Source organism: Drosophila guanche, unplaced genomic scaffold, assembly GCF_900245975.1.
Source record: "Drosophila guanche unplaced genomic scaffold, DGUA_6, whole genome shotgun sequence".
In the NCBI taxonomy this organism is placed as follows: domain Eukaryota; kingdom Metazoa; phylum Arthropoda; class Insecta; order Diptera; family Drosophilidae; genus Drosophila; species Drosophila guanche.
Window position 1 is genome coordinate 2709745 of NW_022995752.1, and position 15037 is coordinate 2724781.

At 39.3% G+C, this 15037-nt stretch overlaps 1 protein-coding gene across 7 annotated transcripts in view; it reads left to right on the top strand.

Moving 5' to 3' along the window:
• Nucleotides 1-15037, top strand: part of LOC117587942 (tyrosine-protein phosphatase Lar) — a 141534-nt gene that overhangs the window by 68487 nt on the left and 58010 nt on the right. For 4 of the 7 annotated variants that reach the window (XM_034278937.1, XM_034278941.1, XM_034278936.1 and 1 more), the window contains exons 4-6: nt 2441-2482; nt 3878-4009; nt 4098-4259. In XM_034278937.1, the coding sequence (XP_034134828.1) occupies nt 2441-2482; nt 3878-4009; nt 4098-4259 (336 nt within the window). The remainder of the gene's footprint in view (nt 1-2440; nt 2483-3877; nt 4010-4097; nt 4260-15037) is intronic. The other 3 variants (XM_034278939.1, XM_034278938.1, XM_034278942.1) reach the window with 1 other exon arrangement.

The window sequence follows — 15037 nt, forward strand, 5'->3', positions numbered from 1 at the left end:
ATTCCGCTAGCCACTGATTAAAAAAAAAAGGAGATGAAATCGAATTTTTTACTCAAAATCTATTCGAGTTCTCTATTTCATATCTGTGTCTTTTTTTGTAATTTTTTGTATCGGTATAGTAAAAAATGTTAGTATTAATTTCCATATAAATTGCTTCAATGCGCCTGTATCTGTATACCTATCTCTGTAACTGTATTTGCATCTGTGCTTGGTTTTATTTTGTGTGTGTGAGTGTGTATACATAGGTACATAGGTACGTATAACTGTGGAAAATTTGAAACGTTGAAATCAATTTGCACATATCAACAACGAAATTGTTTGCTCGACTGTCGACTGCATTGCGTTTTCCCATGCATTTCCTACTGGCTTTTCCCACACAAGTGTGAAATGAAAAATCATCAAGTAAAACTTGGCTGCAATACGAAGGCCCTTGGGGGATTTCTACATAGAATGTACAAACGTATATCTATGCCATCTACAAATTTCATTTGCTATTCCTTTAATCTTGATAACAAAAAAAGGAAAAAAGACCAACAAAAAAATAAAACATGATAAAACCTAAACCTAAAACCGCGAGAGATAGCACAAACATAATTACATTTATTTAAATTTTATATATCTCTCTCCGTCTGTATCGCGGTATGTTTTTTTCAGGCAACAAGCGAGCAAGCAATCCAGCAAATAAACAGAAATCCCTGTTTTATGGCCTTAATGATACGCTTTTATGGGTCGTCACGGAGAGTGTCTGAATGTCTGAATGTCCTGTCTGTCGGCCTGTTCTTCCCATTGCCATTGCCATGCCATGCCTTCAAATTGTTTAAGCAAACATAAAACTTTACAAAAATGCGAGTAAAAGAATATTTACTGAGAGAAATTTGCTGTGTAGGAGGAGTCGGAGAAGACGCTTCTCAGAGCTCATTACAACCACAAAAACCAATATGCTTATTGCTCTTTGGCACACTCCTGCCTCCTGTCTGTCTGTCTCTTTTTCTGTGTCTGTGTCTGCGTCTGTGGCTGTATCTGTGTCTGTGTCCGGGGCTATAAAAACTGTTAACGTAAGCGTAAAATGCTTTCAAGTGCTTTGCAAATCTAGCAAACCTCTCACAACACCAAACCCAAACCAAATGCCAGGCAAATCATCTTCTTGTGGGCGAATCTTGGAGCAGGGATTTTTTCCCCATCTTTATTTTCTAATGAGCAAAAGCAACAATTGGTGTAGGTGGCGAAAGTATACATTCCTTGGCCATATATTTAACGTCTTACTTGTCTTAAATTAAGGCCACAACTGAATGGATTTTAACAACTGGAAATATTCTTTCTGAATCTTGATACTCACTTTACTGATTTTTCAATAAAATCCTTTATGCCCCTTGGAAAAAATGCACCATTTTCCAACAAAAAACGCCTCAATCCATCCATTTTTAATATCCTAAAATATACATTAAAATGTATTTTCTTCAATATATTTTATTGTAAGCAAAATTTTCTCTAGACTTTACTTTGTTGTAAAGAAAACTTCTACTGGTCGAAAAGTTAAAAAACCCCCCACACAAAACTTTCGCAAATGATACAGAGAAAGAGAGTGGCCGTCCCCCGCAAAAAAAAACCGAAGGGCAACAGCAAATTGCTACCAAAATGCAATGCCCACAAAAGCGGTAGAGCCAGAGGATGCCTTTTCCCTTTCAGAAAAGTTTAAATTATTTACAAAATGCACTCACAATACCCGATATTCGAGTATATGTATATACTGTGGTAGTAGGGCACATTGTGCCCAAGTTTTGTACTCCCTTTAGGCCACAATGCAGCTGCAAATATTTATTATTTCTGTTGCCGTTGATGGTCTGGGGATCAGTTTTCGGGTGTGTGATTAGCCTTTGAATGGAAGAGATATTGTAGAGTCCGAATTGAACTATAAATAAGCTGAAAAGTTTTGCATTGATTCGCTGACAGAACGGGAGAATAATATTTGTTCAAGAATACTCTATTTTTTTTTACACATTTCAATGAATAAAAAGGATCAAAGGATTATAATTTTTCATATTTTTTTAAGCTGAATCTGAATGGTTGAAAGGTGTCATTTATTCAGAAGATTTTTTAATCGTTTTAAACCTCAATTGGAATGCCCGAGAATTGTTGTTTAAGTTGAAAGATTAGTGATCTAAGATATAATATGATAAATTAATAAATAAATATTTATAGCTCTTACATACCTCTTATAAAATGTATTTTTGTAGTTCTATAAATAAGTAATGTATTAGATTTATTGCGACGAACCTAAGTTAGGCAATTTATTTAAGTACAATATAAACCTTAAAAAAATCCAACAAAAATATAATTAAAATACTAAACGCGTTAAACGGGAATACAAAAATATATAATAACTATCGTGGCGCGTACCGCTTCGTTTCGTATTAATCGAAGATTCTGCTGCCCGTTACAGATGCAAATTTTTCGGATTTTCCATATATACAATATCTCACACGTAAGTCCCGGTTGTGGCCTTAGGTGCAGTCCCCCATCAGCCGCGCCATGCAATTTAAATGGCGCGTAATATTTAATTTCAATCAAAGCTCGCTACAAAAAAAGATTTCCTACATACATATAAAAAAAATGATACATAAATCGAATTGATATGTTGGGTAAACTACTTTACGTTCTCGGGGTTGTGGACTCTGATGCTGCTGCTGCTGCTGCTGCTGCTGTTTCTGCCTCGTGCTGCATGCACATGACAATATTTTTGCTGCTTGTTTAACGTTTCGTGATTTTTGCCTGATTTTTAATGCCATGCATCTGTTTTTGCACTTGGCCCTCTGTGTCGATCTCCCCGGCTCGCCCGACATATTCCCATTTGCCCCATTTTGTAGCCAGTATCTTTTTCCCTGTTTTCTTTTTTCCAAGCCACTCGTACGAGTACGTGTGTGTGGACAAACAACATGCGACATTGTATTGACAGCATATTGTGACAAATATGTAAAAAGAATATATGTACATACACCAAAAAGAGAAAGAAGAAAATATTCAAAAAAAAATAAACACAAAAAAAAACAGGAAAGAAAAACCCAAAGCATACAGAAAATGATGGAAATGCATTTCAAGTGCCCGAACGAAGCTTTAAAATCGACGGTCGGCCTGTCTGTCTGTCTGTCGCCTACTCAAAACAGCTGCTGCCGCTGCTGGGGTTGCTGTTGCTGTTGCTGCTGCTGGTGCCCGAAAACGATACGATACGATACGAGTAACCCCTAAAACACAGCCAGCAATAGCCCCCCAATAGTATCTCTCTGTTCCTCTCTAAAAAAAACAGGAAAGCTCTCTTCGAGTAGGGGCTTGAAGTTTTGCTAACACTCTTTGCGAAAACTGCAGTTTTTCCAAGAGTATTTTTCAATTTAATTCGTGTTGTAGTCTAGTTTTTAGAGTAGATTTAAAACCAATAAATTTCTGCTTTGAAAGCAATAAAAAATACCACAAGAATTCTGGAGATTAACTGGATTACCTGGAATTCTGAGATATTTCCAGTACTTGCAGAGCAATGAACATGTTTCGTATATTCATGAGAAATTTGCAAAAGAATGTCAAAAAAAGAGTCTGTGTCTTTTAGAGTTATCAGAGTTTTAGCCAAAATGTAGCCTTGTTGCTGATGTTTAATCTTCTCTAAAGCTTCCCAGCAGCAGTTTCTTATTCCATGGTAAACCTCCCACACACAGATATGGCATCGACTTGGCAAAAAAAAAAACCGAAAAACAACGAAAAGCAAAAACAGCAAGCAGCAAAAATATATGCACAATAACCATCTACGCCCTGGCTGAAAAGTCTAAGTCTTAGAAGAAGAAACCCTTGATATTAAACCGCTTCGCCATGTTCTTTTATGACCACCCCACAGATCCGCCGGAGATCATCAGGAAGCCACAGAATCAGGGCGTACGAGTGGGCGGCGTTGCCAGTTTCTATTGTGCGGCACGCGGTGATCCGCCGCCTTCGATAGTTTGGCGCAAGAATGGCAAAAAAGTTTCGGGTAAGTTTTTCCATTGGCTTCCTTAATGCATATACACTCCACGTATGTGTGTGTGTTCCCCCCACTAAACGGAATGCACTTTACGCAGGAACACAATCTCGTTATACGGTGCTAGAGCAGCCCGGCGGGATTTCCATATTACGTATTGAGCCAGTGCGAGCGGGCCGTGATGATGCCCCCTACGAGTGTGTGGCAGAGAACGGTGTGGGCGATGCCGTTTCCGCAGATGCAACTTTAACCATCTATGAAGGTAAGTGCCATACCGATATACCGATATCCTTACTCCTTAGGCCAAGTTAAGCCCATCATCAACATAATCAAAAAGTGGTTATTATATGTGCGGGTATACCTCTTAAGTATAAGGATTAGGGAGGGTATATTTGGTTTGACATAGACGCTACAGGATTTAATGGACTCTTAAGAGCTAGAGGACAGTCAAAACTTGGCGACATTCTATGCCTCAGAGAAAAGATTGTCTAAATTTTAATTCTAAGAATCATATAAAAGAATAATTACCTCCCATATAGTTTCAATGGGCATGCCATAGTCTTAATGTGAACTATATATCCTGCCTACTTGTTTATAGCTGGAAACTGCAACTTCCTAATTGAACTTCACTCGACGGGTGGCTGAGTGTGGTGCGGTGCACAGAAGCCACAGCAGAGTCAAGGGCTTTTGGGAACTGGGGCTGCAAGCAGGAACGAAGTGTGATAGAGCGACATCAAAAGTTTCGGTTTTAGTATGCGACGCAATGTAAACGAAGTTCATACATTGATTTTGAATTAAAACTGGGTAAAGAACTTGGCGTAAATGCTAAACTTTCGGCTGCCCCTCCCGCTCAACCCTAGCATCAGCTCCTCCCCTGTGGATGCTCCTGGGATGGAGTGGGGTTTTGGCGGGATGCCTGCTCCAAAGTTATTTGCCAGCTTGTTTGTGTGGCTTAAATTACTTGCCAAAATTTACTTTTGCTTATTTACAACTGTGCAAAGGATAAAGTTTTTTGGTCTCTCTAAGCCTAATCAAGTCTGTGCCAGAGAGAGAGGAAATGGAAGGGATATCGGCAGAGAGGAAGCAGGAGAGCAGGGACTGAGTATGGTCGTGCCAATTGAACTAATTTGCTTAAACTGAGAGCAGCATGGCCAAGTATTTATAAATTTCCTACTCGTTTTTCTTTTCACAAATTATAAACAGCACAGCAAAAAGTTCGATAACAAATTTCTCCGGAAGAATGAAAAACTGGGAGGAAAATGTACAACTTTTAATGAGATTAAAGCAGCAAATTATTTGCTAAATCAACTCCAATACAAAATGCATATTGATTGATACGCTCTGTGGCTATTTTGAGCTCATTTAAAAGGGATCCCGAAAAAGGGATTTCATTGAGAAACTAATTAGAAGGGGGCTTTGATTGGGTTATTGGTCTTCAATTAGAGAGATCCTTAATTAAATATAAATTCATATTATCACAATAAATACTTTCCATTGAGAGTTATTTTCCCTTTTCAAACATGAACTCTTTTTCTGTTACCTTGGCCTGCCTTTTTGGACTCCCATCATGTCTGTGGCGGCCACCAACTTTTACCTTCATTCGCATGGCTGTTAGTGCTTTGGCTAAACTACACTAATTACTTCCCCTCGTATGAGCTCCTACCACCATACTTTTGAGCCTATCAGCGACGCTTTGCTCGTTGCAAGCTGCCACAAATCAAATGCACACCAATTACGTGGCGCCAGAGTGCACATAGAGCATAATCAACTCGCATAATTAACAACTAAAAATGCAAACGTTGCCTCCAGGCACCGCATAAAAAGACTAAGTGAGCGAGATACCAAGGGGGTTGTAGTATAGTGCAGTGTGGAGTGTGTATTAAACAGGAATATGCTAGTTGTATGCCCTATTTTTCGGCGGGTATTTCAGGCTTTGGAAGAGTCGCGGTACAGCCCGTACATGATGGGGGAAATCACTTGAAAGTTGTTTAAAGTTTTGGGTATTTAATATTTTATTTATAAGTTTTTTTTTTATATTTATTTCTCTTGCAGAGAGAAGAATGGGATTTTCGTTTAAGAACTAGAGTTTTGTCAATGGAAGAACTCCTGTTTTAGAATAAAGAAAAATCCTTTGAAATAACTCTGCCATTTCCAAAGACATTGAACGTTGTTCTTGACATCGGCCTCCAAGAGTATCACAATCTTCGGCTATTAAAAAGCCATTTGCACCTTCTTGTTTTTGGTTCCTGGGTTCCACCTGATGATGGCCCTCCGGTGTTGCTGCAATTTTCACATATTTTGTGGTACCCTTTGGCGGCCTCATAAACAACCAACAAACAACTGGCTAAAGCAGCAGCAGCAGCAGCAAGAACAACTGCTAGTGGAACTAGTAGAACAACTATAATAAACCCCGCTAAAATAGCTCGCAGACAGTACTAAATTATAAGTTAGAGCTGTAACTCCTCCACTCTCCCACTCTCCGTCTCACTTGGTGGCAAAAGTAGTGCACATTACTCATACGCCGCGTACATAAATTCAAGCAAAGGCCCCCACAGCTCAGCCTTTTGGATACGTAATTATTTTCCGTTTACAAAATGTCTGCCCGAAAACAAGTGGAAGTCGAAAAACACCCACAGGAAGATCTCAGTTCTAGGGGGATAAATGTAGAAATAATAAACAGATACGAAACCCGAAAATTGCCTTAAAAATGTATAACTTGTGTAGAACTTCAACCGGCGGGTGGGAGATTTATTATCACAGCGCTCTGCTGTGTGGGTGGAAACCTCATTTGCCTTGAAACTTAATTAAAATTTTGTATTCCATCATAGAGAATGAGACAGAGATAGAGATGGTCCTTGAAGTCCTAGTAGGTCCTCTGAAGAGTGGGTGTCATGAGCAAAACATTCAGTTGTAGATTCTGAAGTAAAAACATGACCGCCAGCCACAGATAACAGAGTCACACAGCCATAAGCAGGATGCTCTCAAAATGGGGTACCACGAACAGGACTTCTCCGAGGACAGGACTCCACTGAGCTTCTCTTAATGGGGGAACTACTGCGTCGTAATAGCAAAATAATAATGCAACCAGCAAATGGAAGACAGAGCATTATAATACGTATACCAAATATCAAAAACCCAGAGGAAGAGAGAGAGCCACAGACTGAGAGCAGATGAGAAACGGATGAACATCGGAGTAAAACGTCGGGAAAAAAAGAGCAACAAAAATTATCGCTAGCAATAAATTTAGTCAAAGCGTGCAGAGAACAGAAGCAATCAGCCAACAAATTGTAAACAGTAAATTTTACTAGCCAAGGGGTGAGTGCCGCATATACACTGAGCGAATGGGGAATATATGTACACATGTAGGTGGATGATTTGGTATACCAAAATATTACAGAAAGGTGATTGAAACTAGTTTGAACTGAATTTTATAATTATTTTATAATAATTGATGATCATTTTGAATAGGAAGAGATTTCAATTTCAATTATAGGCTGCAGAAAATACCAAAAATACGAAATCCAATTCAATAGTCATGGAATTGCTAACAAGTATCGAGTCTTGAAAATTCTGATGATACTTCTTCTGCACTTTGCAGTGTATATTCCTCATTTGCGTGCGTTTTTCTCTCAGTGTTAAAGACTAGTGGCAAGCCACATTAGCACTAAATCGCAGGGACTAACGCAGTCAGTTAGTTAAACGTTTAGACCATAAATACACACACACTCACACAAAAACAGAAGCATAAGAAACGAACGATTCGAGGGCGGAGTGCCAGAGGATGCTGCCGCTGCTGCTACTGCTGTGGCGGTGTCACGCCTCCGGTAGGGAAATTTATACGCACCATGAAGAAGCGCCACAGAACTAATCTTTATTTCGATATTTGCATAAAAACCAAACATGTCAAAAAAAATAGATATATATGTATGTAAGAACCAACCGCTGCATGCGGTTTTTGTTTGCATTTTTGTTTTGTTTCTTTTTTGGAAGCAGAAGCAGGATGAGCAGTAGGAGCAGTCGTGGGAGTTGAGTACATAAAAGTGCAAAGGCAGAAAGGATTTACTGCATTTACCACACGCCTCCTTCAAGATATCCCAACGGGTAGAGAGAGTCACGTTACTTGCAGGTGTTGCAAGTGCAATCTATCCTAGGCTGGTGGAGGGTTGCGAGCGTGGATGTGGCAGACACAGTGGTGTCGGCTTTTGTGGCATGGTGTAATAAGAGCACACACACCTACGGACACACACACACAGATTCATCGCTGTGGCAAGTGTTTTTGATCCTCGCTCTCGCTGCTTTAGCCTGTTGAGAATTTTGATTAAAAATGCTTTCACGTGAAACTCAAACGTGCCTTCAGTGATGCCACGATGGGTGGTAGGGCTGTAGGGATGCGCTCCTCTGCATATGTGGGCTGCTGGCGACCCGACGGGTCGTCTCTTTATTGGCATTCGGGGTGGCGCTTTTCCACGCTTTCCCGCGTACGTGTGCGTGGTAGGTGTGTGAACATTTTTACATTGAGATTTATCACACCCAAAAACAACAAACATTCAGTATACAAAAAAATGAGAGAAAAGAAGAGTGGAGAAACTTTAACCGGATCGCGTGAAAGGGCGAACAACAAAAAGGTTGCATACGAAAAAAGTTATGCCAAAAGGAATTACAACAAAAAAGGAAAAAATATTTGTATATATAAACTTGCCACATGCTGGGGAAATTAATTGCCAAGGTCCTGCTGGCGGCTGCCATAGATAGGTAAAAGATATATCACATACTTGTGCACATTTATTTGTGTGTATGTATGGGTAGTAGATACATGCATACATAAATCTGAAGAAATTCTAAAAGTTTATCGGCTTTGCGATGGAAAAATGATTTAATTAAGTAAAATATAAAGCAAAAATGTAGAAATCAGCTGATGATTCCTTAAATATTAATGAAATCATCGATTATTCGAATTTTTAAAGAAGAATTACCAAATTCCTCTTTATTTACAAGTTTTAATATATTATAATGAAGTCTAAACAAATTAATTTCTAGCATTTTTTATCGGAATTATTTTATTAAATTAATTTCAGATGTTTTTTCCGATTTAATATTAGTTTTACACCTAAATTCAGTTTATTTCATGTATTTCTTCTCGTTCAAATACATTTTCAAATTTATTTTGTAATTTCTTAATTTTGCCAAGATTTTCAACCCGTTTTCTTTAAATTTCACACAAAAATGCTTCTCTTAAATCGTTTTTGGTTAAAACACCTTTAATCAGAACATTCAATCTTGCAATATTTTTCGCCCCTCGCAGTGTTTATGTTGTGTCTAGACAACAACAATAACAACACCAACACCATCCATACAACACTCTACTAATGAAAAGCTCTCTGCCTTAACCGAAAAACCGAATTTACTTTTCGGTGCAAATTGCAATAAAATCATCTGGAAGCCAATCTACGTTGCCACAGCCGCGGTGGCATGGTGCGCGGTTCTCGCTAAAGCACAAAAACCCAAAACAATTTGCTTTTAAATTTGCCTGCCAAAACCCATTTTACCACCTCTAAAAGCAGGCAATCTTCCATCCTTTCTCCGCAACAAAACAATATGCCCTACCCCGTCGACGATGGAGGCGCAAATAAATTTCATTAATTGCCAGCCAAAAAAGGAGCCGCCAGGCGCCATAGCTCTGTGGCGCAGAGCAACCAGAGCTCTGGGAACAGGAGGAGCAGCAGGCAGAGTCAGAGTCAGAGAGAAAGGCATTCATTAATCTCACTTTATAGTAATAAGCGGCTTTGCTGGTTACGGTTAGGTTTTTGTCTCTCTCTCTCTCCATTTTTCTGGTGATGCCCCAAACAGAGTCGGCAGTCCCGAGTCCTATGTCCGCGCTGGTGGACCATTAGTTGAGCTTGATTAAAACGGCGTTGGACTATGCCGCCGGACGCTGAATCTGCTGCTGGATCATCCTGCTCCTCCTGCCGCTGCTGCTTCTACTGCTCCTTGCCTCCCTTTCTCCTGCACTTGTTGCAAAGTCAAATGGCATGGGAAAACTTCATCCTTGGGTTTTTCGGTTTGCCCGCCCGCTGTGTACATCTGCCCTGCCCTGCCCTGCCCCTCCTCGCATAGTAGACAAACATTGACAATACACTGGGCCGCATTTAACTGGCCAACGGCATCGACCACACCAGCAGAGGACAGACGACTGGGCTGGGTCTCCATGTTCACATTCACGTTCACGTTCACGTCCTCATCCTTTCGACCCTTGGCACCGTTTGCGGTTCGCCTAAAAAGTCATATTAATAATGAAAATTCTACAGTAGCGAAAAGTTTAAATGGGCGAAATTTTGCAGAGTAGCTGCAGCCGCCCTGCAGCAATGCAGCTGTGGCGGCGTCAAGCTGTGCCACGGCATAAGGGATCCAAGAGTCCTGGACCCCACCCCTTTTACAATGAAGTGTGGTATGTGTTGGAAAGTTATTGGTCTCTGAGAGAAAGAGCGCTGTTTGTGTTTAATATACGACAAAAGTCTGCAACTTAAAGCAGCAGGAACTAAGGCCAAAACAAAGGCCATTAAATTGGGATTATAATGCTGATCAAAAAAGGGTTTTAATTATGGGAAACGAAAAATGTGTATATGCCTTTAATTGTAAAAATGATTAAATTACATTATTTTTAATCGTTTTTTGTTTTGTTTTTTCTTTCCTCCCAACTCTTAGACGACAGACTACGAGTTCTTAGTGTAACAAATGTTTATTTTTATTTTAGAGTTTTAAAAATGAATCAGCTTTCATCAAAAATATCTCTACATTCATATTTAAACAATAACTTGCAAGCATTATTCTTTTAAAATTTGAAGCAGATCCTGCAGATCGACAAAAAAAAGTTTCAACTAATTTGCAAGACCAACCCTTAAAAAATACATCTTGCACTCACTTAACCTTCATAAATTATATTCTAATGGCTTATCCAGCTGATAAATATCATAACCAAAAATTAAATGAACCAACTTTTCTTCAATAAACTATGGCGCGAACTGTAGTAGAGGAATTGCTCTTCAAAATTGAAACCAATTAAATGCTCAACCCAAATGCTGGCACGGCACACATTTCACTTAATATGATTTGTGCTGACAAAAAGCCATAAAGTGCCGCAGCTAAATTGCAAAAATATATAAAAAACTAGCCGCCATATACATATATGTATATATTCTCCACATGTGTGTGTATGCTTATGGTTACGACTGTGTGTGGGGGGGAATGGCTGGTTGCATGTGACGTAAATATCAAACGTCGTCGTCTTAAATCGTTGGCTGCCATAGAAGTACACCCAGTACTACTACTAGCAGCTAGTAATGCAACTATGAAACCAGAAAATTCTCATCAGGAAATGATTGGAAAATTGAGGAGGAAAATCGAGGCTAAGGAAAGAATAGGCTTAGGGGCTAGGGCAAAGGTACATACATATAAACGAGGCGAAAGGAAACCAATATTTGGAGATTAGCCAAGTTTATTTCTGAATAATACATGAAAAATGTAGGTGACTGCAAAAGCAAGAGAGAATTTATTTTTCCCTGCTCCATATTTGGCTTTCATTCGGTATATTTTTTCCTCTTTCTAATATATACGCAAAATGCATTTGAAATTCATCAGTAGAATAAATACTTACGTCTAAAGGTGGAAGCATCTACTCACATGACAAGTCAATATCTGCCTTGCCCCACTTTGGGGGCAGGCAGCAAGCAGCAGGCAACCAGCAGCCTTTTCCAATCATCCGTGCAAGTGCAAGTCAGTCTCTGGCTCTGTCTCTGTCTCTGTCTCTCTCCCTTCCTGTCTCTTTTCCGGCTTCTATATACTTTTTGGGTTTGGTATTAAAGTTTCAAATGTAATGACGTTAAATAAAATTGGAAGCGACTTATAAAATTGAACCCCTATTGGAGGAGCGGAAAATGAAAAATAAGTATAGTGAAAAGTGAAATTGCAATCTTTGCTATAAGTTTTACATGCAATATATATTATTTTAAGCTTTAGATTCCCCCCAATTTTCTGGCAAGTTCATCATAATAAAAGCCAAAACGATGTGCAACACGCTGTCGTAGCAGAAGCAGAGACGTGCAAGTCCTGCAGCAAAAATGCTGATGAGAGACCATTTTGACGCATTGCAGTGTGTGTAAAATATACGCAAAAAAGGAATAGAAAAAAGAACTAGAAATAACTTTCATATTTGAAAGAAAAACGAACTCAAGAAGTAGGAAAATATTTTACAAGTGTGTCGTGAAGCTGCAGATTTTTGGGTTGACTTTGACACAAGGTGTAAAATTGCATAGATAAATCACCACAAAAGCCAAGTCTTGACTACGTTTTATAGTCAAATTTGTTATGTTATTACGCTGCATTTGATTTATCTGTTGGTTAATAGGCAGCTGGGTTAGAGTTTGAAGCGGAGAGAAGGCATAGAAAGGCATAGTTGTATGTATATTAGCAATGTATATTATGTATATTAGCAAAGAAACGTGGAGAAAGACTATCATCCCATCACTTTATTATTCATTGAATTAACTCCACAAAATAGAGCACATTTCAAGACAGTCAAGCCGAGTTGTCAGAGCAGTCGCTAATCCCAATTCCATTCGTGCTTTTTCCGACTCATTAAGGTGATTAGCAAAACTTTCAGATATTCCAGTTCAGTCCCAGTTTGTCCCAGTTCTCAATATGTGGACTGTTCTTCCCACTGTCAACTTATTTCAACATTCATTCTGTGGTCTACTTGAAACTTTAATGCCTTCCACAGCTCACAGAAATTCCTCTATAGTCATACATATATAATTTCTAGCCACCACCAGCCTCCCCCCTCTACCCACATAAGCAGGCAATGTTTGTTTATTATTCGTACAGCCGCTCATCGTGGGAGTACGACAGAAGAAGGAAAAAAAACACAGAACCCAGGGAACAGAGAAAATTTCTTAAAGCAAACTTTTGTGGCCGCTGCTTTTGTTTTGTGTGTTGGCTTTTCCTTTGGCTGTTTTTCCTCTCTCTCTCTCTCTCCCTTTGTTTGGGAAACTGCATTTCCCAGTTCTTTATTATTCAGCGGCACAGGCCGGCATCAGCGGCGGGGAATAGAGAGACCCCAAACAATGCCACAGATGAAGTCTACTCGTGGTGCGGTGGTCTTTTGCGATATTTTGCGGTTATATTTTGGATTTCTAAATAATAAATGCATTTGCACCACACGCACACAGGCCTGCATGACCGAATCTGAGGGGAAAGTGTGAAGTGGCTGAAATATTTTAGAGCAAATGCCAAAAGTCCTATCAATCGGATAAATATTTATCTAAATATTCTCTCCCCACTTTTTATCTCGCAGTGTAAAGTTTACAGGGGGTCTAACATTCCATTTGCTCATCTCGTGTTCTCGTAAAATATTGTGCACTTCAACAGTCAAATGCCTACAACTTAATCAAACATATTTCATGAATGCTACAGCGACGGCTGGCAGTTGGGCGTGGGGTGGCTGGCAGGCAAATTAGATGGGTGGGTGTTATTTTACGGGTGGGTAGGGGTTTGGAAGGACATGCATACACACCTTGTCGTGCTCTTGACATGACTTGACATACGATGCCACTTACGATATGTCTTTGTTTTCCTTTTGTTTCATTCGAGTTTGCTTTCGGTTTCGTTTTTGGTTTTCCTTTCCTCCTCACCTCTCTGCGCTTTCTTTGTATATATGTTTGTTCCTCTGTCGTTTGCTGTTTGCCGTTTGATATCTCAACTTTCGGGTGGCGCGTGGATTTGGCTTTGGCTTTGGCGACACTTGCCGCATTGTAAATTGTGTGGGAGACTCTTATCAGCCGAAAGAGACAGACAAGGGGGACCTTCGATGTGTCACAGGGTATCACTTTACCCAGCACCTCCCCCACCAATGTCTCTTTTTCTGTTTATTTATTTATTTTTTCATTACATGTGTAACAAAGTTTTGCATTTGCTTTGTCTGAGCTTTGAGCTTGTCACACATTAAAAACAAACCCAACAGAAAAAATAAATATACAAACAATTTGGGTACATGGAAATTTGTGTCTGCTACTGCTCTGGTGGGTTTACCCTTCAAAAAAGGGTATTCTGATGTTTCAAAAGAATAAAACGAAAGATTATTATACAAAAAATATGTAAAGTTCTTTAAATGGCTTCTTTACATGACACAACAAATCGTTGGAAACACCAAATGATACTCTTCAAATCAAAGTTTTGAAAGAACATTAACTACGCGTAAATCTTTTATTAAGATGCCTACAAAATTGAGAGTATTTAAACCATCGGCTCCTTTTTTTGGTCAATTTTATTTGTATTGTTTTTTTGTGTGTTGGTTTCCATTTGTTTTATTTTTTTTTGTGAAGCAAACGCGCGCTCTTCTGAAGCAAAAAAGTTTTCACTTATCTGTCATATGGAGTTGGGTTTGTGTGTCAGAGGACACAGGATTCTCTCTGTGCGTGAGTGTGTGTGTGTGTGTGTGTTTGTGGAGAAAGCAGAGGAGGTCATCCTTTGTCAGGCATTTGACATGTGGCATAAATCGCGTAAAAAACAATTGCAGAACGAGTGCAGATGCTTTGAAAAATTATTTTTGGGGGCTTGTCATGATGTTAAAAAGCCAGCAATAAGTCAAGGGAAACGGGCACCAAAAAGAGTGAAAGAAAGGAAGGAAATACCCGTCATACATCACACTGAAATATTATGCCTTGGATTTTGCAGGCTTATAGATGAATGGGTCTTTGGGTTTAATTAATAATATGCATGGAATTTTCCCAAGGAAATTGTAGATGTTTCTTAGCATTTTCTAGGAAATCGACAAGGGGAAAGAGAAGGGGAATATTTGCTGACCATTTTAGTTTATCGGCTGAAGACCTTTTTATCAGCGAACCCCCTGAAAGGAATGCTCCATAAACATTGTGTTTAACCGGCTTTTCCTCTCATAGTTTATCACTTATTCTTGCCGCTCAAATAATTTTAGCTTAGCTCATCGATTCGGCTCGGCTCGACCTTTTCTCTACTTGTTAGTCAAAGTGT